At 27.0% G+C, this 24,666-nt stretch overlaps 4 protein-coding genes across 5 annotated transcripts; 2 read left to right on the forward strand and 2 right to left on the reverse strand.

The window, feature by feature from the left end:
- Positions 1–2,061: 2,061 nt before the first annotated feature.
- LOC112687139 (potential E3 ubiquitin-protein ligase ariadne-1) lies at positions 2,062–6,910 on the reverse strand. 2 transcript variants are annotated; one of them, XM_025559698.1, is made up of 11 exons: positions 6,743–6,910; positions 6,451–6,665; positions 6,121–6,273; positions 5,824–5,901; positions 5,098–5,313; positions 4,814–5,035; positions 3,867–3,997; positions 3,596–3,800; positions 2,541–2,654; positions 2,354–2,466; positions 2,062–2,298 (listed from the first exon to the last, which is right to left on the reverse strand). In XM_025559698.1, the coding sequence occupies exons 2-11, from the start codon at positions 6,655–6,657 to the stop codon at positions 2,211–2,213; spliced, it is 1,527 nt and encodes a 508-aa protein (XP_025415483.1). In that variant the 5' UTR covers positions 6,658–6,665; positions 6,743–6,910; the 3' UTR covers positions 2,062–2,210. The 2 variants fall into 2 exon arrangements, with proteins under 2 accessions (XP_025415483.1, XP_025415482.1); XM_025559697.1 differs by having other exon boundaries at positions 6,451–6,909.
- A 4,582-nt stretch (positions 6,911–11,492) lies between these two features.
- Positions 11,493–13,494, reverse strand: LOC112687174 (prefoldin subunit 2). Its single transcript, XM_025559749.1, has 3 exons — positions 13,192–13,494; positions 12,994–13,117; positions 11,493–11,824 (listed from the first exon to the last, which is right to left on the reverse strand). Exons 1-3 carry the CDS (start codon positions 13,323–13,325, stop codon positions 11,642–11,644), a joined length of 441 nt encoding a protein of 146 aa, XP_025415534.1. The 5' UTR covers positions 13,326–13,494; the 3' UTR covers positions 11,493–11,641.
- Positions 13,495–13,619: 125 nt separating this feature from the next.
- Positions 13,620–16,589, forward strand: LOC112687175. Its single transcript, XM_025559750.1, has 6 exons — positions 13,620–14,239; positions 14,297–14,422; positions 15,005–15,046; positions 15,453–15,500; positions 15,991–16,114; positions 16,381–16,589. The coding sequence occupies exons 1-6, from the start codon at positions 14,198–14,200 to the stop codon at positions 16,419–16,421; spliced, it is 423 nt and encodes a 140-aa protein (XP_025415535.1). The 5' UTR covers positions 13,620–14,197; the 3' UTR covers positions 16,422–16,589.
- A 1,178-nt stretch (positions 16,590–17,767) lies between these two features.
- Positions 17,768–18,907, forward strand: LOC112687173. Its single transcript, XM_025559747.1, has 2 exons — positions 17,768–18,541; positions 18,606–18,907. The coding sequence occupies exons 1-2, from the start codon at positions 18,038–18,040 to the stop codon at positions 18,666–18,668; spliced, it is 567 nt and encodes a 188-aa protein (XP_025415532.1). The 5' UTR covers positions 17,768–18,037; the 3' UTR covers positions 18,669–18,907.
- The last annotated feature ends 5,759 nt before the right edge of the window (positions 18,908–24,666 follow it).

The following is a 24,666-nucleotide window of genomic DNA, read 5'->3' on the forward strand; positions in this document are numbered from 1 at the left end:
TGAATTTTATAAAATCTTATTTAACAAACCGACTAACTGATGAATTTAGTACAGCATGTATTAAGTAAACACTATCTTACAAAATAAGTTTTAATTTATGTAAAATAACCATGTTTAAATATGTAGTATATTTTAATTAGTCTTACTGCTGTTTAATACAAAATTATGCTCAAAACATAAATATAACTTAGTCCAATATCTGATTTTCATTATATTAACAATGTAGACAAGATTGGGTACTTGATGTACTATAATTGATTAATTTGATACAGTTGATTGTAATAACACATTACACTATTACTAAAGACTGAATTCTTGGAATTATAAAAGAAAAATATCAGTTATTAATCTTTAGTTTTATTAAATTATTATTATTATTATTATAACACTTTCATACACATTAATGGACACATGGAAGACCATCTATTTATCGCAAAATGATTTCATAATTTCAACAGAAATATTAAAATACCGATCTATTATAAATTGTATAATATGTTTTTAGAATTTTTTAGTTCACTATTTATAAATTGAAAGAATATAAAAAAATACTCTGGTTATATAAACTAATAAAAATATTTAAAAACATATTTTAACTAAAATAGAATGAGAATCATATTTTCGTACACTCTATGTACAACTCATAAATATAAAAGCTAACAATAAAAACTATGATTTCATTAAGAGCTAAAGATAGACATATAACATTAGTATATAGGTATAATTAAATGATTTAAAAATATAAATAAAAAATAAATTATAATTACCATATATTTTACATTATCATAGTAAAAACAAATCAGATTGAAACAGCATTGATAAAATCAAACAATAACTGGTTTAGAGGTTCTTATGTCAAATAAAATGAATAACATTAAATTAAAATTAAAAAATGTTATCAATGTAAAAAACTATAATTCACATTCAATACATAATTACCCAAGCAACTTTCAGAGAAAAATCCATAAAAAATAATAAAATAAGCGAGCATTATTTTATTATATACCATAAACTTTTTAATTTAAATTATTACATATTGTTAACCTTAATATAGAACATATAAATATTTTAAAATGTTTAATTACATATATATTCTTATAGTATTTGATTTTAAACCAAAATTATGATAAAAAATGTATTTATATTTCTTTACCTGATAATATAATATAATAAGTATTAAATGCTATCATGAATCATGTAAATAAATAGTATTGAAAACTGTTTTTTTTTACCAGATCAATCACAAAGCAGAGCTAAATAAATTTATAAAAAATATTTTTTTAATAAATTAATTGAAAAAAAAAAAAACAAAATCGTAACTCAACTTTTTTTTTTAACATGTTCTGTAGTAGGAGTCACCAATTAATATTTTTAAATTCAAATAACATAATATTTAACATTTTATACTATTATAATAATGACTATCAGCCAAATCTCTATTTTATATTTTAATAAAATAAATAATTATAGATAATTTATTAATGAGAAAAATTATTGAGTTTTTTCCTCCTTGTCTGCAAGCCACTTAAAATTAATTTGTGCTGCCATTTAGTAATCTCTATTTTAGAGAGTACGGATGAAAATTTATTTTATTTTTTGCATCTATATTATCACAGTAATGAATACCCTGAAAATATACTTTATTTTTTTATTTTTAAATCATTTACAATATTGAAGATAAAAGAAATTTTTATCAGTTGAAAATGCGAGTCAAGGTTATTTTATAGTATTTTTGCACTTTATAGAAATTTTTTACACTTTCAGTTTTTTTTTTTTTTTGTTCATAATAATTAAATACGATTAAAATAATGAGCAATTGTTGAAGTTATGAATTATTCTAATAAAGATAATACTTATGATAAGAAATAAATATATAGATTTCTTTTCAAAATTATTGAAATATTAGAATTTAGGTCATACCTTAAATTAAAAAAAAAATGTAAAAAAAAAATATAATAAAAGATATAGACAGAGCGAGGAAATACTACTTATAAAATATAAATTTATTTATTACTAGTAATTATATAGTAAATAAAGCTACAGTTGTTCAGTATTATTTTTATAATTTGACTTAATATTATTAGTACATTTTTTTATCAGATATAATTTATTTTATATTATTTTTTTTTTTTAAGCATGTTTCGGGTTTATGTAAATGTGTTGTATTTTGTGTGTATACTTATTTTTATATCACAATACATGTGACTAGTTCACAATTTTTCTGTGTAATCCCACCAGTCTTTCTCATAACCTTCATGAACATGCTCAAGTAAAACTTTTCGTCGACTTTCGCAGTACCTAAAAAAAATATGGTTATAAAAAACAAAATATTCAAGTTATAAAGATGAATTACCTATATTTATCTTGAACTTTCTGTTTGATGTCAGCTAAATTTTCTGAAGTAATATCTCTTTCTAGGTATTCTGATAGAGTTTCTGTAGCACTCTCCAAATCTCGTTGGTTATCCTAAATCAATGATGAATATTTAAATTTTACATCAAGAGCTAGAATAAATAAATTTAATGTAATTAAGAACTTACCTCAAAAAGAACAGATTGATTATTTTTTTTCAAATAGTATGCAAATACATAAGTGTACATGAGTGTTTGTCTACATTGACATAATATATCAACAGCTTTTTTTAAAAATTGTACCTAAAATGAAAAATAATATAATTATTTAATTTATAACTATGAGTAATTGTTATTATAATATATTTTCAATTGAAAACTAAGAGTATTTAGAAATCAATTTTATTAAGTAGTTTTATATTATATTAATTTCTTAAAAAAATTTTAAATTAATATAAATTTATCAAGTACTCTATTCAAGTTAAGAATGACATAATGATCATTTATGGTAGGCAGAAGTCAGGCTAAGTTCAACATATACAGTTACCATCAGTTAACTTATTAGTAGTGAAACCACATCCCCATGCACAAGTATCTTAAAATACAGATAACTTAATTTTAACAAAATCATCAAAATATAATTCAAATAATATTTAAAAAAAAAAATAAATTGCTTAAAACTTTCTTTAATGAAGAATAATAAAATTGTATTGTCATAGAAAAGTTTGTAAAATCTTTTTGCCAGTCAGATATGATTATCATAAGCTATTAAATGTTATCTTTACAAAATTTTTTATGTCTTATATTTACTGTATATTATTTTATTAGCAGGAAAAAACTAGAAATATCCTAATAAAGTAACACCTGATAATACATTTTATAAATATTTAAATCAGAATTTTTAAAAAATCTTATCTACGACTAATTTGAAAGTACATGAAAGACTAACCATAACGACAGTACCATTTAGGTGTTGACACTTGTGCTGCTTTGATAATTTTTTTTCATATAAATTTTAATAATATTTTTTTGAAAAGTTTACAGTAGTTTAGACTACTATGATAAGCACAAAATTAATAATCATAAAAACAATTAAATAAATATAAAAATGGAGACTAAACGTAATCATCCATCAAACATCAGGGAAAATTAAACATAAAATTATTGGAATAATAGCTTAATTAAAAACAGTTATTTTTTTTAAGTTTAAGTTGATTTATAAAATTATTATCATATTCAATTACCTCAATCCATGACATGTTATGTTGTTGCATTTCTTCCATTTTTTCTTTAACACTAGCATAAAGCTTGTGTTCAAATTTTAGTGATTGCATATGATTCATGTAACGGTTACAGTAGAAAAGGTACCTCTGTAACGCTGCTCTAGATCTTTCTTGAGCATCTCTAGCTGCTTTAGCTTCTTCTTCATCATATCGGTTACAATTATACCTACATAATATGAAAACTTATATAAGAATTCTGATCATAGTAACAGCTTAATATAGTAAGTTTTACCATGAAGATCCATGTGGTTCCCATGGTCCTAGACAAACCCAACAAAAGTCAGTTTTGCAATTTTGATTTTTACAAACCATGTGGTTGCAACCACCATCTTTTTCTATAGTGACATTACACTTAGGGCATTCCTAAAGTTATAACAAAAATAAAACATGTTTTAAACTTAATTTAATATGAAATTAATAATTTGGCTAGAAACATTCAAGTGTAATAGAAAATATATAACTTCAGCTTAAAATTTTAAATACAGGATGATATTTATTATAATCATAATAATTTTAAACAAATGTTAAATACTTGAAACATTTCAAAATCAACTCAAGTATATCACAAATTGTTTATTTGTTTTTGTACAAATAGCTAGGTTGATAAATCAAAAAATAATCATACTAACAAGTGTCATTAAATCCTCAACTATGAAGATATTTATAAATATAAAACATACTTTATATATATATATATATATATAAATAAATAAATATGATTAAATTCAAGCACTTAAAATCACCAAAATATGCATTTGAAAATCAATAAAATAAACAAAAAAATTGTATTCTCAAATTGTTTATAAATTTTTGCAAAATTTTACATTAATAAAATTTTAACTTTCATTGGCTTTTATTTTTTCAGCCTTCAATAAATATACATGTTCACACTGACTCCAAAACTACCTATAACTACATTAATCCAAAAGCAATAATAAACTTAAATTCTACTCAATTCAAACTTGTATATAAAAAAAATAATAAAAAATGTAAATACTTTATTTTATTTAGTCTAAATTTAGTATTTTAGATAATTTAAAAACATTCAATATTTATTATATTTTTTCAGCTATGAATAATAAAAATTACTATTTATTTTTAATTTAAAGAAAATATTACAAGATATTGAGCATATCAAAAGTATGATTTCAATAATTTAATATATATTTTTTAACATACTTTAGTATTAGCTGCTATCCAGTTTGAAGTTTCAGAATCATCATCACACTTTTTGATCCATTTCCTTAATAGATTACATTTAACTGGATCATGCCAATTTTCTCCACACACAAAACAAAACACATGTAAACATCGACATATAACTGGTTTAGAGTCAATATATTGGGCTTTTATGACATTGTTGCAGTCCGGTGATGGACACCAACGTAATAACCGATTACACTATTTCAAAATAGTAAAATTAAAATTATTTTCTATTTATAATTCGTAGATATAATACATACTTCAACAAAACTATTTGTTATTAGATGTTGGTATTTCATTCGAACTTTTGGGTCTTTGACTAATCGCATAACAGTGGCATCATCTACTAATATATCACATCCACTAGCTGCACATGCAATTGTTTGACCAACACCTTCTTCAATAATTTTTGTAGTTAAATATTCTGTCCAGCACTGTGTACAGAATCGATGGTTACATTCTAATCCAGTCATCATCTAGAAATTCACAACACTAATTATTAGTTATTATGATGCATGTGAAACTGTTAAGTATGAAAACATATTGCAAATATAATTGTATACTATTTATAAATTACTATTGAATAAACATGGATAATTTAAGAATGCCTAGTCAAATTTTTTAACTTGTTAATTGTTGAAGCATATACGATAATAAAAAAACATTCTAATTCTTTATATACAGCTTAAGTATTATATACCTATTTGTTTTAATTATATTACACTTTAATCAAATTTCTTTAATTTCATGGCTTCGTATTGTAATCATCTAATGGATTAAAATAATAACCATTCATACAGGTATGTGGATCAAATATACTTTTACATTTACAATAAGTACTGTTTCAGTATTCATCAATTACAAATGCTGTAACAGGATCTAAAGTATGTGTTAAAATTTGATAAATAATAAATCATTATTTTGATAACTATATCTATATAAGGTGTATATTGTTAAATTAGTAACAAAGTTAAGGTTCTACTTACATTGGTTGGAAGCCTTGTAAAACATATAGCACAATCTTCCATTCCAGAAACACTTCTACTGCTACGTGTAGATGTTGGCTAAAATGAAAAAAAATAAATGTTCAATAAAGATCATTAAAAATTATTATTAAAACTTGAAAACTTAATATTATGATAACTAATAATAATATTATTGATTATTTCAAAACTAAGTATATTTTTTATGAATAATGTATATAATAATACAATATTAAATAATACTTTTCATACATATAAATAATAAAAATTGAAATAATTCAATTAAGTAAAAAGCATTACCCTGTGTATAATAGGTTGAGTTCTTTTAAATGGATTTATTACTCTAGCTTCTGAAAATAATTTTTCTTGGTCTCCATCATAAAACCGTTCCATCAATTTTTCTTTATCCCATTTAAAATGATTCAATAAAATACGAGTAGTTGTAGCTGGCATCTGAAATTACAAAAAGTACTTTATACCGAAACTGTATCTTAAAAACATTTAAAATTAATTTTGAATTCAAGACATTAATGTTATCTTGTCCTGGTGTATACAATAATGCTCAATAATATAACAAGGTCATGTAATACATTGCTTAACACAAATGGAAATGAAGTATTTTGTGCTTACTTGAAGCACGGTATTAACTTCCTTGATACAGTCAATCATGTGTTGAACGATATTGTCAGTAGATAAAACTTCAAAGGGAAAATCGTCAACGTCCTGGTTCTTTTCACGCTCATGGCGCACATCAACTTCCATGGCAAAATCCACATCATCTCCACTAGATTCATTGCCAGAATCTATATCGTTCAACGCGTCCTCATCCGAATCCATTGTAACAGCTACCTCCAGTAATTCAACAGCAGAATAGGGATAAAAAAAATGTATTGTAGTTTTAAATAAAATTTTTTTTCAATACCACAGTTAAACAGACGTTAACGTTCGGGCGTCTAAAATGTGGTACGATTGTTGTTCCTTAAAATTTTTTCCAGTGAGTGTATTATTTTGAAAAAATTAAATATATGTATCAAAAATTTCTTTCTGTTTTCAACACAATTTGTTTTATTTTATTTTGCTTAGTGAGTAGCAATCAGTTGTTTTCTGACCCCAGTGACGTCACCCACTTTATGATCTTGTTAACTCTATAACCTCTTTGGTACGTGCCTTAATTCACTATTGAATTCGGTAAACACTGTAGCACATGATCTACTATCGGTACGCCCCCTTTGTAACTGAAGTCAAAAAGTTATCAAATACTTATTTTTTAATTATTGTCAATTTCAATTCATGCTTGCTACAAAATACGAATATATTTTTAATAATAATCAGGGCCGTGGTAAGGAGGGGCGAGAGTGTCTCCGGTCACGGTTCATGGAGGACGCAAAATTGTTAAATTCACATTTTGTGTTAAAAATTGCAACGTTCAATGTTGTATATTTTATTTAAAAAAAACTTCAACGTCTTTTATATTAATTGAAACAATTGTTGAAATTAATATCTAATAGTAATAATAATTTTAAATTAAAAATACCTGAGAACGTATTTTGAAGTTTCACTCCACGAGCAATATTAAGTTGCTACGGGACTAATAATAATAATTAGGTTTCATAATTAGGACTTCTAGCGTTTGCATATTTTTTTTTGAAAGACTAATAAAGTTGCAGAGTTAGTCAGAAGTTCTGTTCATGATTTCTTGATGTAAGAAATCTAAATCCAAAATTCAATATTACATATATTTGCATATTTTTTATTATTTCATTTTTAGAGCATATTTTAATATCTAATATATAGCTTTTAAGTGCTATAAAAAGTTATATTGTATCATGTAGTTAAACATTTATAAAAATCGATTTTGGATTTTTACTGTACATTTATTAGTTATAATTTTTTTTCGTGCAATTTATTTTAGTCATAAAATTTAAAAAACATAAGCACTGTAATATAATTAAGTTTGCTTGAATATATATTTTTCTGAACTAAATAATTATGATGGCATTTATTTAAAACAATAATATAGGTATGTTATCAATAGTGTCACTGCTTACAATCTAAAACAGGGATGGCCAACTCGCGGCCCACCTTGGAAAGTTTGCGGTCCGCAAGATTTATCAAACATTTACAAAAAAAATTTATTTTTGTCCCAATAAAATATTCTGGAATGCCCGCACAACGCGGAAGCCATATTATTAACAACGTAATCGCGACAAACTCGTTGATTCATCAACAAAATCTTTGTTCCCAAGTATTGTCATTGAACCATATATGGTTCATATAGTCTGACACATATAGTGAGTTAAACAGAATTATGTAATTAGTTATTAGACACTTATAAATAAATATTGTAATTATGAACTGCGTACATTTGTATTTAGAACTTCACGTGTTCAGTAGGTACATATTGTATAAATAAAGGACCATCTTTAGCTTTTTCAGCGCTTAATGCAAGAATTATTTTGGCGATCCTCCATCTTAAACGACTTAAACATATAATTTAAACAAGCAGAATTTTGGGAGCTGGAGGGGGCTCTTTATATATATTATGACCTAAGTCTCATTTATAATCAAAAATGCTCAAAATAATTTTTCAAACTTGCATATTTGTTACATATTTGTATATTATTCAGATAACAAACATAATAATACTTGTAATAACATTAAAGGGAACGAACGAGCTGACCAAGCTGCCAAAAACGCTACCACATCCACACAATCATTACCTCTTCAAATTATCTTTCGCATCGATGTATTAAATTTAATTAAAAACAAAGACACAGTTACATGACACCAACAATGGACGTCTAAGTCCATCAAACTCAATGAAATATAACAAAATCACTGGCCTTTTTCCCCTGAAGTATCCAGAAAGTTCTAAATCATAGTTACCAGGCTAAAAATTGACCACACAAAATTAACGCACAATTACATAATGTCCAAAGAAGAAACATTAATTTGCATCGCATGCGGAATACGCATCGATATAAAACATATCTTTACCGAATGCCACATATACAATATGGACCGAAAAAATTACAACCTCTCTGAGTCACTTGCTGAAGCCCTTAACCCATAGGCGCAACTATAGCTCAAATATTGGGGGTGCTGAATTTACACAGCTCGCACTAACCGGTGAGAGGGCTACCCCTCCCCCTAAGTACCTTATCTCAATTTAATCATTAAATGCATCATAACAACACTAAGTTTAAATATAGATAAAATAAAACTAATAGATGACATAGAAAAATCGTCAAAAGAAACGATAAGATTTTTCATATGATATAATATGTATTATTAAATGTATTTATTTTATACATGCATAGTTTTTTTTTTTTTTTTTATAAAAGTTGAATACTTAACGGTAAATTTAGATTAAGAGAATTTTTAACTTTATTCTTTTTTATTTAAAATAACAAATATAGAATCTATATGTATTACATATTAATGACCATTTTACATATTTAAGATATATTTAATTTCAATATACGAGTAATAAATCAATGTTGTAGTATGGAGGTTAGATTAGGTTAATCCTGCCTGGGCCCTTTAGAATCAGGCCGACACTGCATATAATATTTATATTGGTATTATCTTGCGATGACTAGTGGAATATTTTTCAAGTAATTCTGACGATGTAATTAACTAATAGTCATGAATAGGGCTCGGATATTGTTGCATTTGCAACTTTTTCCGTTGCTTGGATTTGTTGCTAAGTAGGTTTTAAATTTATCTCATGCGAGTACGAATTTATATATAAAAGTTTTTAGTGCAACTTTTGCAATTTTGGCCATTATTTTAATTTGATTGCAATTTTGACCATTTCCTCTATTTGAATACAATTTTGTTGATTTTTCTCATTTATTGTACATTTTTATATACTTTTAATTTGTGTATGACATAATTTAATTTTTTTTTAAGGTAAGAGGTATGTTAAAATACGTAGTACGCGTTACTTCAGGATTTAGGTAGACCGCCGCAACCGACCGGAAATTCGATAATGCCGCGGGTATTATTAATACCCATATTATTTTTTAGAAACTAATTTAGAAATATTAGGGTAAATATGACGGTATATCGAGTGTACTATTGTAGTTTTAAGTTTATTATAGAATTTTTCTTCAGTCTTCAGTCGTTTAGTGTCGTCTCGTGTTTCTTCGTATTATACTTTTGTGTCTTATTATTTTGCATTGACGTCAAAAAGGTTAGGTTAGTCTACGGTAGCCAGCATCGCCGGGGGGAGGTTCAAGGACACCAGGAACAAAAAAGGAAAACGCATTTTCTCCTCATGTCACCGTCTCTTCCATCCCCCCCTAACCCGTTCGTAACAACGAATAATAAACAGTACGACCGGACTTATCGGGCGTCCGAGCCGAGATTAATTCGTCCGCCGGCCGAACGTCACGTCACGTCGCCACGCACAAAACGCGAACGATATGCAAATGAACACAATACGCGAAACGAACAACGGCCTATTAAATGCGATCTTCGCGATCGCGGGGGCGTGTGCTCGGGGTGCTCGCGAACAAAACGGATCGCACGTCCGGGTCCTGCACGGGATGTCGACTCGAAAAGAACCATCGATCGTGATAAATATCATAATGTCAGCAATTGACAATAATGCTACAGGACTAGGTCAAATATTTTAATCAATGAAAAACGTTGCTCAAGATTTTTAATTTTTAAATCCGACAATAATTTATTCTTTTCCTACTGTCAACTTGTGCAATAAATATAAAAATGATCTTGACAGATTTAAATTCATTTTAGAATAACAAAGGTTTAAAGAGCATGTTTGAAAATTACATGAAAATTCAAATTTAAAGTGAACTTCTTGAAATGTTAAATTTTGTCCATAAAAATTAATTTCAAAATGTATATCCAAATATATCAGTTTCTTATCAAATATATCGCACTGTGTCTGTGACTTCAACTACGCTTGAATAAAAGTTTAACAGACTAAAATTAATAAAAATATACCTGCGATATATTACATAACAAGCAAGACTTAACTATTTGTCTATTATAACAGTAGAAAACATAGTTTTTAAATTTAGAAATATTTAGAAATACAATTTTTTTAAAAAATTAAAGTAACCAAGGTACTTTTAGTTCATGTCCTCATATTATTTATGATTTTTAAATGTAACACATTCTGCTCTATATGAATTATATATGAAAACAACAGTTTCAATAAAAATGTTAAATAAAATTATACTTTTTGTTTTATTTTGACACCCTTACTTCCACCTACATAAGGGAGCCGCATCATCACAATCATTCAATACACAAAAATCTTCAATTTAATCAATTACTCTTTCATTGCGTAATATATTTAAACTTTTAAAAGTATAAAAAACATACTTACTTTATACTAACAATTTAATTACTGGTATAATTAATTCCTATTCGTTTTAAGCACAAAAATGTTTGTTTATCATATAATTTTTTAAAAACATTTTGACAAAGCATTCTTGAGCAATTATGTTTAACTTTAATTTGCGATGATTGATGATAGTAAATAAAAGCAAAATGAAAATAAATATAAAATATTGGTTGGATATTTCAAATTAAAAAAAAAAAAAAAAAAATGATAAAAAAAATAAAAAAATTATAATGTTAATATTTATTAATAAAAAAAATTTATAAAAAAAAAAATACTTATTCTATATTAGGTATTAGCCTTTTAATTATTTTGTCACTTATAAACTTTTAAAACAGTTATATAAGACAATATAGTAATTTAAAAACATATGCACCCCAGAGCAATATCATATGCAACTAAAAGCACGAACAATTTTTTCAAAATTTAGACCAAAATTACACATTAGGTATTAACGATTACTGAACCACTATGTTCTGTTTTCTTTTCACCAGTTTGACTTTCAACCATTTCTGAAATTGGGGTGAATCCACCTTTTACTTGTATGTTATGTTTATTTTTGAATTCATTGATTTCAATTCCTTTTTTAGTTAACTGTTCGTTCAACGTTTTCACAATTTTCCCCATCTAAAAAATAAAATAAAAAATAAATTAACAACTCTTTTAAATATTAAAAATATCATTCGATTTTGGTATCACTAAGATCTGAATATGAATTAATAAATTAACACATAATAATTAATTTATCATGATTCGAGTTTGTAATTATCTATGATTATTCATACCAATTAATTAATATCTGAATATTTATTTTAAATAATAAAAAAAATTAGAATAAAACAGTGATTATAACTCTATTCAGTCACTACATGCATGGTTTTATTCTAGCTTTTTATGTGATTAAAGCATAAACTGCTTTAGATTCAAAACAAAATTATTGATATAAACTTTAAGGAAGAAAAAGATAAATCAATTAGTGTAATATGATAATATTCAAACCGTGTCAAACATGCTCAACAACAATTACTATTTAAAAAATTAATGAATAGTATATTGAGTGACAAGAGCGGAGAGTAACCTATTTCAGTCGCCGGTGAACTGTGCGGCACAAGCCACAAGTGAGGGCCGCATTTAGCCCAAGACTAAAATTGCCTTGCCACGCAAGTTACACATACTATTTTTTGTTACGCCTCTGTATTGGTGGAAAAGGTATCAATACAACAGTTTATTAAACAAAAATAATTTCAAGGTAGAAATTTTATTTTATTTCATAATTATTATAATTTCCATTTCATTTATATATTTTATAATAACTTATAAGATTATAATACTATATTTTATTTTAATTTATATTTAATGTCTAACCAATACAATTACTTGTATAGAAAACATTTCCACTGACACTTGATTTTTTTTTTTTTTCATTAATGTCATTGGCTTTTAAAGTTGATGCACTATAATTAACAACATGTATTGTTTGTGTTGATTATGGATTTGTTAAAGCCTAAGTTATCTGGTTAAATATCTATTTTTTTTTTTGTTGTTTATTGAATAATGAATGTTTATTTATATAACCTTTGACGATTTGGCTAGATTTCTAACCATCCTGGTGTTTGAGTGCTGTATTATCTACTTTTCTGCCCAGCACTTTTACAGATTTTTACTTCTCTGCCTGGCACTTTTGAAGACTCCTACTTTATCGCCCATTTGACAAAAAAAAGATCACTTTCCAGTGCTTCAACCGTGATCAAAAACCAAATTTTCAGTGCAGGCATGACAAAAACAATTTAACTTACTTCTCCTCTGTTTTTAACAAGTGTAGGTAGTACATCACAAATCTTCCTTTCAACCAATACTCCACCAATCAGTCGAAAACATTTTCTATCTTCGTCCAACTTGTTTAGAGTATCGATAACAATACTAAAATGGGATTACCAAACATATTATTATATATTAACACATAATACATCATACGAATTCCAGACAAAAATCACCTGTGTTCATTGAGATCCAACTCAATTTCGGATAATTTCGTTGCGAGTTGTCTTTGTTCTGTTCGTAAAGCATTAAAAGTGTTGTGAATTTGTTCCTCCTCCGTAGGTTTCTTCACTTTCACTAATTTTTCCATTTCACAAGTACTTATTCAACAACGAGTATCAGGTAAATGATGTAAATTAAGCGACCGTGTGCAATGGCTTTGTTAAAAAACGTACCGTTCATTTATTTCTTTGCTGTCACAAAGTCCGCCGTGAACTCATAAGCACTCGACCGACACCAAAAGTCTATCAGTTATTTTTAAAGGTTATATAGGTACCACATTATTCTTACCGTATCCGATCATTCGAGAGGTCTTGGTTACGATAAAGTACGATAACAATATTATATTTTATGGTACGAACACAGATATAGATAATATTATCTATATCTGTGGGTATGGACGAGGAGGCATGGTATAATTTTTGAAAAGATGTAATGCTTTTTGGATTTTGTACAATCCACCCTTCTATTTATTTATGTATCTATCCATGATCAAGTACTACTTTACTATACTACTTTACACATGTCTATCTATTTGTTTTTGATTGCGACGCGGCACCGTGAATTTTAAATCAATACCTATTAGGTCGACGATGATTTATAACCATGAACAAAATATGTTCACGATTGTAATTGTTCTAAACGAAATTAGTATTTTTTCTATGAATGAAAGAATGCATCATCACTAGGTATTAAAAATGTACGATACATTTTATGGACAATCTGTGTCTTATCATTTCTCGACTGTCCAATTCCATACGATGAATTGATCGGCGTTTGTAATCCCCGCAATTTTTAACCGGTATATTTGAACCGTAATGGTTACCACATTATCACTTAGATTATAACCGTTTGTGTGAAATAGAAATTAAGAGAACTACAGATCGTCTGCACCTCATTGTAGTAATTAATAATCAGTAAAATTATTTCATTTTTATTAGAATATTACTTTTACCGTGAATTATGTCTGGTAGTCAAACCACTCTGCTCTTCAACAGAGATTCCGTAAGCGCTTTTTTTTTCATATTCAAACTGGATAATTTACTTTTGAAATTTTTATAGGCCGGCGAAGTCGACGACTCAGAGCTCATTAATAATTATGACAAACAGTATGAAAAAGTGAAAAAAAAGGCCAAGGCAAAGCTACCACCTATTGATTCAATGTCAGAGTTGAGTTTAAGTGGCCCGGTAATTGTGATATTTCAGTATATGTTAGAGGCTTTTATTTCCACATGCTTTTAAAGTTTACATTTACCTAATCAATTACTATTTTTCAGTTTAATTAAACACAATTTATGTGACTTGAAATTTATTATTGTGAAAAAATCACAGTATCATAATGATCGCAATAATGAAATAACTACTATAAAAAGTTGCATGAAATAAATTTACTTTTTAAGTATTAAACTATTCTATCAGTTTAATAATAATTTTAAGTATATAACATAAGAAATAATTTACATGATAGTTACTAGTGGATACACAAATTAATTGTCACAGCAAATTAATTAAGATATGATCTTAATTACATTAATTAGAAGTGTCAAATATCAATTAATGGGATTTGAGTATATGCTAATTCACTTAAATCTTAACAATGAGTAGCACTTACTCTCATTACTAACTAATTAACTAATAACCTTAATCATGCAGTAAATAATCTGAAAAATTGATTTAAATACTAATATTGTTAAATAAATTAATATATGAATTAGATAAAACAGATAATGTATACTGTATAATCTTAAGACATAATGCTTTTCATTACAGGAAATCCATGAAACTCCTGTAAAAAACAAAGAAAAAAAAAAAGTAAGTACAATTTAAATATTTTGTTCTTATAAACATATAATATACAGTTTAATCAAATAGAAAACAAAGAGCAGATTTTAAAACAAAAATTTGAGTGTTACTATATAATGCTTAATATATAGATGAATAATAATATATGATATTAGCCAATTTTTACAATTTATATTTCACATTTGATGATTGTAATTGATGATTATAATTTTATCAAATAACGTAAAAAAAACTCCATATTGATATGTTTTAATAATCCTAATTTTCCAATGAATTTAATGATAATTAAAACAATACATTTATAGATATTGGTCTCCTTAAAAAAATTATAAGAGACACAACATTTTTAGGTTATTCATAAATTCATTAATAATTTGTATGTTAATTATAATCTAATAAAAGTTTACATTTTCAGATCAATATCAACCAGAGCTATCATACTGAATCGGCAAAATCTGATGTGGTACATGTTTTGTTTTTATATTTTTCATGATTTACTTGATTAGTATTTGGAAATTTCTATTATTCTTTATTTTAATTGATAAGTTGATTATGAAAAATATTGTCAGAGATATGCGTCCATAGAATTTTTCATTCTAATAACCTAGTTCAATATTTTGTTATCAGCTCAATTAGTTAAAATTTACCAAACTATTTGGCCTTACATTTATAGATTCAAGAACAAAATATTTATTGGGGTAAAAGATTAAAAAAAAAAAAAAAAATTGTGTAATTAATAATAATTATATCAAACCAATTTCTATCTTAATAAATTAATAACTAATCATTGGTTGTTTATACAATTGGACATTTATCTATAAAAAATTGATGTTACTATAATAATTTTTATACTTCTTGCTGTAATTCTGATTTTTCTTAAAAATTAATAATTTATTTAAGAATTTTTTATATTATTTAATATTAATATGTTTATAATTTTTATTTTTTTTAAGGATACATCATTCATTTTTCCACCGCCACCACCTCCACCTGATAGCATAAAAAATTTGCCTAAAACTGAAAGAGAAGCACTTACATCAATGCTTATGTCATATTATATGAGTGGATTTCATACTGGTTTGTTTTATCAATATGTTTTAATATTCAATTTGAATTTGTAATCATTAATGTAAATTTTATAACTTATATTTTAAGCAAAAATAAGTATATATTATAAACATTTTTAATTATTTTTACATTAATGAAATCTGAATTTAATTCATTAAGTTTACACATTTTACTTTAAATTACGAATAATAAATTAGCTTAAATTAGTAATAATAATAATAAATATATTTTTTACTTCACTCAAAATTTAAAGTTGTGTTATATTTAATTTTTAGGATATTACCTTGGAATGAAACAAAATAATTCTGAAAAATGAAGTTGTACCCAGCATATTTATTTATTTAACATACAAAAAACTTGAACAACATGTTAATAATTAACACTGTATATATCAATGTAGGTCTTTATGCTTTTGAATTAAATTATAAATTATTGTAAAAAATGTTATTTTATTAAATAATTATTAAAAATAGCAAGTTTCAAGTTTGTATAACATATTTCCTTATTATATAATCTGGTATTTTTATTTTTATATTTAAAATTATAAGGATTTATAAAAAAGCCAAATATAACCATCTGACTCTATTTTGGTCAAATCATACTGCATTTCAATGTCAAAATTGTATTAATAATAAATGAAATATACTGAATTTTTTTCTATTCAAATTAAATTTAGCATATTTTAGTATAATGAAATAATAGATAAAAAACATGAAGTTATGAATTTTTAGTTTAATTTTTAAGCACTTAATAATAAATCATACATTTTACTGAAACCATTTTATAAGTAATGAATGCACCTAACCTGTAATACAAATATTATATTTACATGCAGTTGAATAAAAATTAACTATCGCAGTGATAGTTGATCTGAATAGTTCTCATAGTAAAGAAGGATAAAACTTTTCTTTCCTAGTTTGTTGTATTATACCAATCAATAAACAGAAGAAAAATAATGTTCTTTTAGAAGATTTTTTTTTATTTATTTATATTTTTTTTTATTAAAAAATTATATTAATATGACATACTTAAATATGAATTCTACTATATTATTTTAGTCTATAGTAAAATTTAGGTGAAAAGTTTCAGTTCATATATAATATTGTTAAAATATTTTTTAGCTATTAAACATAATAATTATTAGGGCTAGGGACTTATAGGAGTTTGCATATTTTTCAATAATCATTCTAAACATAGCTAAGTGATATAAAAATGTGTTTCATTGTACTAAAAGTTTAAAGTAATCATTTTTATTTTGCATATTTTGCATATTCAGCTGTTTTTTCCCTATAAGAGCATATTTTGTTATATTTCTATTTTAAGAGCATATTTTACATATTTTATTAAAATTAAAACAATATTCAGCAGAAAACAATATTTTATACATATGTACTATACAACATTTAATATGAATTTTCTAGAAATTGGAAAAATTAGATAAAAATAAATATAAATTATTATTTAATCTATACTGTGTGTGTGTAATGTGTTTTCCCAATTATTTGTGTGTTGTTAGTGTATGTCGGTCGATAAGAAATATGCCGAATACGGTCAGTTGAAGTCAATTCGTTTATTCGTTTGTATCATAATATGTTTTCGTCTTCCGTCAGTATAGTTCGTTTGTTCGTATTGTTTTTTTTTTTTTTTTTGAAGATTAAATTAAAAATGCCCAAAGTAAAAACAAATACATGTAGTCGCCTACAGTCATATGTTTCAGAATTCGGTAGTTCTGTGTTTTTAATTGATGAATCAGTACTATTTTGTGAAGTTAAAGTTAGTGCTCAAAAACGATTTACTGTGTTACAACATCTTAAAACCAAAAAAACATGTCAAGTCAGTTAATCGCATTGATAAGCCAAAAAAAAGTCAACAACTTCTTGAATTTCATCTGCCAACTAAAAATGTCAGTTTAACAAAGATTTATGTGAAGCTATGTTATTTGCTAATATTCCTTTATACAAATTAGAAAATATAAAATTTAGAGAATTTTTACAAGAGTATACTGGAAAAGAAATTCCAAAGGAAGCTACTCTTCGTAAAGGTTACGTAGAAGACTGTTATAAAAATACTTTAGAAAAAATACGAAATCACGTATCAAATAACAAAATATGGGTATCTATTGACGAGACGACTAACATCGAAGAACGCTTCGTAGTCAATGTTATTATAGGAGTTTTACTAACCGACGGACCGGGTGAGATATTTTTGATAAATACAGAAGAATTAGAAAAAGCTAACCATCAAACTATTTTTAAACTTTTTGATAAATCCATAAATTTGTTATGGCCACAAGGCGTTCAACATGATAGCGTCTTGTTATTTTTGTCGGATGCTGCACTGTATATGGTGAAATCGGGAAAGTCAATTCAAGCACCTTACTCAAAGATGGTGCATGTAACATGTATAGTACATGGATTTCATCGCGTGGCCGAAGAAGTATGTTCATATTTTAACACAGTTGACCAACTTATATCAAATGTAAAAAAAATATTTTTGATAGCACCATCTCGAACTCGTGTATTTAAAAATGAAGCTCCTAACATCTCAATGCCACCACAACTGATTTTAACTCGTTGGGAAACATGGTTGGATGCGGTTAAATATTATTGTGAGAATTATGAAGTAATAAAAAATATTTTTAACAACCCAGATTTGAAAGCAAACTTGGCATTTATTTCTTCAAACTATAGTTTTTTTTCGATTTATATTACACGTTTGGAAAAACAAAACATGATGCTCTCCGAGTCTATTTCCGTCGTAAAAACTGTTAAGGAAAAATTACAAAGTCCACAAGGAGAAAAAGGAAAGGCTATTTACAAAAAATTGGAAAATTTTCTGTCAAAAAATGAAGGATTTAAAATTATTAAAAAAATTTCCAATATTTTAGAAGGAGTAGACAGTTCTATAGAAAATATTGAAAATTTGCAAGTCAACGATTTACAGTTCTATAAATTCGCTCCACTAACATCTGTTGATGTCGAGCGTTCATTTTCAAGGTACAAAAATTTACTGGCGAATAATCGCCGGTCATTTACGTTTGAAAATATAAAACAAATTTTAGTGACGCAGTGCAATTCATTTCGGTAAGGTTTAAAAAATTGTTAAAAAATTAAAACAATATGCATTTATAATTGAAATTTTTGTATTTTTTTCACTTTAAAGACAAGCATAAAGAAGAAATGAAGTATAAGTGTACCTTTATAAATTTGTAATTTCTTTATGTTTTCTACGAAAAATAAAAAAATATTTTAGAGCATATTTTAGCATTTTTGTAAATTTTAATAGCATATATGATAATTTTTAAGGGCATATATGCATGCATATTTAAAGGTTTTTAAGGGCATGAAGTTCCTAGCCCTAATAATTATGGATGAACGCTTTATGCAAGAAAAATTATCGAAAATAGTAATCCCAAAGAAAAATCATAATTCAAAAGCATTTTCCCTTAGAACAAGGGAAAACAACTACCAAAACTGTGGTTCAGACAGTCCAACATTAAATGCTTATCATGTAATACATCTACATACCTTGAACACAATCTTGTTTCTAAAAATACCAAAAATAAATAAAAAACATCATTTTGGTTAGAATTTTATATTACACTATTATAATTATGATTATATTTTTAAACTCAGTTACAGACATTTTTATTTATTTTTTTAAACACAAATTATATACTTATATAATAACGATGTAATGTACCTAATAACGAAATTAAGAAGTGCTATGCTTCAAGAGAGAATAAATATCTTAATGCTTTTAACTACAGAGCAAGAATTGATTATACATTTAAATCCAGAGGACATTATTGATGATTTTATAATTTAATTTAATGCAGAATTGTGTTATAACCAATTATAATTATTGATCAAATTTATTTTATTTTTTCTTTGAAGTACATGACTATATTTTTGTTTATTTACACTATTTAGATATATTACACAAACCATTTCAAGTGTTATATATTTGATTTTTTTCTTTTTTTCATAATTTATTTAAAATTTTAATTATAAAAACAATCATAACAATTAAGAAATTATTATTCAGTCATTTATTTTAAAGAAACAATTAAAATTTTAAATTATATAGTTTTTTAAGATATTTGTGTGTATAATTAAAAGATCTGTGTATGCCTATGATGCCTACTGTAGCTGCTTTTTATTTTTCCTTAAATCACTATATAATGGTAGTAATTTTTTTAAAAAAAAAATAAAATATTACATCTAATATAATGTCAAAATCAAAGCTATCAAATACATTTATTTCTAATCAAATAGTGCCTTAACAATCAAAACAATTTGCAAAATTCTATTCTATTTTGATTCTATGATACAAAAACAAATTTTTAGTCACATACTGTAAATTTTGATGTTATGATTTACAGTATGTAACTAAAAATTTGAATCACAAAATGGCCGGTTGGTGTGGTTGTTGGAATTACTATTAAATTAATTGTAAATTGCAAACCGTAATAATATTGTTCTGTGGTAATAATAACATATCATATAATGAAATACAATAAGTTATTGTCAATAACAAAATATAATGTAATGTGGGGCAATCACTTCGAGTGCTCCAACTTAACATTGAAGGAATATCAAAAAACAAAGCAGAGTTTTTAGGTAAACTAGCAGACAATCATTTCCATTGACATAATTGCTCTTCAAAAAAGTCATACTACAGATGATATAGATTGTGCTCATTCAATATGAAATTTGGGAGTGCTAAAATTACTCGTCCATGGCGAAGCCCACCACAAACCCCTTACAACAATCATTCCCAACCTTTTTCATCTTATGCCCTATCGTAAATTTTAAAAAATCTCATTCTCCCTCTCTCTAAATTTAGAGTTTAGGCGATTTTTTTAGTCTTGCTAATTAAACTTTGTACCTATCAATATTAGATTGAATGCGAAAAGGTCTAAACACTATCATTATAAAACATGACTGTTATCGATGCGGAATAATTTGAAAATATGTAGTGATTTCAATTTTAAACATTGCAAATTTAATATATCATAATTATTTTTGTAATTTTATCATCACCATATTCTCTTCCGAGTCTACCCAAAATTATCCTCTCCCCCTTGGAAACCACTGCTCTTCAATTACTTAGCATAAAATGTTTTAGTTTTACTATTTAATTATAATTGTAGCAATTTTTTATATTATAACTAAATATTATTAATAAACATAACTATTTTTTTATCAATAAGCAATCAAACCTGTAGACGGTAAACAAAACCAAAATCCTAAATGGTATTCCAGCAATAAACTTGAATATAATAACAGTATCACATGCATAAGTAACATAAACACAAATACCCAATATCATATGATTTACATATGTATTTACATAATATGAGAACGTTCGTGGGCATTATCAATGCAAATTGGAGTTTATTCATTCTTATAAATACAAAATAATCCTTTTTAAACAATAATTTTACCTCAAGATAAACTAGAGGTACTAGTTTAGAACTCGAGGTTGCTAAGCACTCCCTGGCACCCCCGTATATGCGCCAATGGTGCTACTAGAGGCTACATTCATGGATATAATATTGTCAAAGCATTACACGTAAAAGCACACGGATTAGCTACTTATGTCAAAAAAGAGATCACAGATTATTCCATCGAATATAAATTACATTCAGGTCATTAACATTAAAATAGCTGATCTAACCATTATAAACATATACAAACCTCCTGCTGCAAAGTGGTCCTCCATCAATCTGCGTTGCGCACCACATCCAGCGATATATGTAGAAGATTTTAATAGCCATCATCAGGAATGGGGCTATGAAAAAAATGACGATAATGGTGAGTTCCTGTGTAACTGAATTTCAAACTTTAATATGGCGCTTATTTATAACGCCAATGTTAAAGGATCCTTTCATAATGCCAAGGATAAAGGATCCTTTCACTCCGCTAGATGGCGTAAAGATTATAATCCTGAATTATGTATAGCCACATTAAATGCAAAAAATGGCGTTAACAAATTCTGAAAAACACTGATGGATAATTTCCCACATAGCCAACATCGCCTAGTACTGATTAACTGAGGCCTTTAAATTCCAATAGTAAAATCCATTCCGAAACCTCGTTAGAATCTAAAGCAAGTTGGGCTAACTATGCGAAAGATTTAGACTCTGTTATAAAATGTATCTCGGCTACCCCTGATAATTACAAAAGATTGGTAGGAACTGTATTAGCAGCCGCGAAACAACCCAAGAGGTATACGGAAAGATTATATTTCGGGCTGGTCTGATGTCTGTGAAGAGCTATTGACAGAGTTTGAAGCTCATGTTAACGAGGAAGATGCAGACTTGTTGTTCAATACATTGAGCGAAAATAGGAAAGAAATCTGGAGGTCTAAAACTGAAGGCCTTGATTTTACCCGTTCCAGCAGAAAAGCATGGAACCTGGTAAGAAAATTAGGCGAAACTCCAACTATTAACCAAGGCACGACAGCTATAACAGCTAATAACGTCGCAAATCGTTTACTGAACGCTTCTAAATTGAAGATAGACCATAAGTGGTTTACTGAAGTAAGAAAAGATTGGCGAAGGACCAAAAAGCAGCTTATACTCGAACCAGACATTATTGAATTTTCTTCTCCATTTACAATGTCCGAACTAGAATTAGCCTTAAGCCAAATCAAGAAAAATAAATCCTCAGGCTTAGATAAGATACTTCCCGAAATTCTTATATATTTAGGCCCAAACAGTTGTCGTTACTTAGTAAAACTCTTTAATGTTATTTTGGAGACGGGAGAATTACCAAAATTTTTTAAGGTTACAAAAATACATACAATAAAGAAACTTGGCAAAGAGGGGAATGACGCTGTTGATTATAGAACTATTTCCCTTCTCAGTAGTTCTTACAAGTTTTTAGAAAGACTTATACACAATTGAATAGCGCAAACGATAGACACAATCCTTTCAGCAGTACAAGTAGGTTTTAGGAATAGGAAATCATGCTGTAAACAATTTATGTCACTCACAGTTTTTTTTATAGAAGCAGGATTTCAAAAGCGCCTCAAAACTGGTACTGTATTTATTGATCTGTCGTCAACATACGATACGGTTTGGAGAGAGGCATTGATGCTAAAACTATCCAAAATTATACCCTCTATTAATCCAATATTTAAGGTTTTCCTTAACAACAAAGAGAGCAGGTGGCATTTAACAAGCAATGGATTACCCCAAGGATCGATACTTGCTCCTCTACTTTTCAATTTATTTGTACATGACTTACCGGAAACAGATTGTAAAATTTTCCAATATGCTGACGACAGCTCTAGCCACACAAAAACGTAAATCGCAGAGTGTGAAAGTGTGTTATGTGGGGCTTTGGACAAATTAAGGATCTACTTCTTAAATGGAGGCTCAAACTCAATAGTTCTAAAACTGTCTCCACATTTTTCCATTTAAATAATAGAGAAGCTAACGTCGAAATGGAAATCAAATCTGAAGATCAGAGAATTAAACATAAATCTACCCCTAAATACCTTGGCGTTACCCTAGATAGAACATTGAACTATAGAAAACATCTCAAAAACACAGTAAACAAACTAAAAACAAGAAATAACATAATCGCCAAGTTGGATGGCACTAAGTGGGGAGCAAATACTCAAACTTTACGAACCTCTGATTTGGTATTGGTATATTCAGCGGCAGTGTATTGTTCGTCTATTTGGCTAAATAGCAAACATACAAACAAAATTGACACTCAGCTGAATCAAATAATGCGAATGATCACTGGATCCTTAAAATCAACCCCATTGGCCTGGCTTCTTGTCATGGCGAATATTCCTCCTCCAGGGTTAAGACGTGAAGAAGCACTCAGAAAGGAGTGGAAAAAATATCTAGATAATCCTAACTTCCCAATCCGTTTAATTATTAACTCCCTTCCACATATGAGATTAAAGTCGAGGAACCCGGCATGGAACAGTGTTGCTAACATTAATATAAATGAGTCCCAAGTTGCAAGTAAATGGATTGATATATGGAAGGAAGAGTCACCGAATAGTAACCACTTATTTCACGACCCAATATCCGCTTGCCTGGTTTCAATCTCCCCAGAAAATAATGGGTACTCCTTAATAGATTCCGATCTAATCATGGGCGTTGTGCACACCTTATGAGCAAATGGGGATTGGGAACATCAAGTGGCTGTCAATGTAGAGATTCCAATCAAACGATGTCTCATATTGTTGAGGAGTGCCCCTTGTTCTCCTTTGGGGGCGGATTGGATGGGCTTCACAATTTGGAGGACGGAGCTGATGAATGGTTGATTGATTTGCCATTGGACTTGTGACTCCAGAAAATGTGTATATATATAAAAAAAAAATGAAGTCGCTGTTATCAACATTTCATGTTATAATTTGTTAGTAATATTATTAGTATTGTTATTTATTTAGTTATTACCATCAATATTGTATTTATCTTGTTCTATATACTCTATATTGTACTATATACGCTAATAATAATAACAAAATAAGTTGAACTTATTCTGTGGTTATAATTTTATTCAATCAATTAATTATTAATCAAATTAGAT

The sequence above is a fragment of the Sipha flava genome, unplaced genomic scaffold, assembly GCF_003268045.1.
Source record: "Sipha flava isolate LNK unplaced genomic scaffold, YSA_version1 333_pilon_pilon, whole genome shotgun sequence".
NCBI classification, from domain to species: Eukaryota; Metazoa; Arthropoda; class Insecta; order Hemiptera; family Aphididae; genus Sipha; species Sipha flava.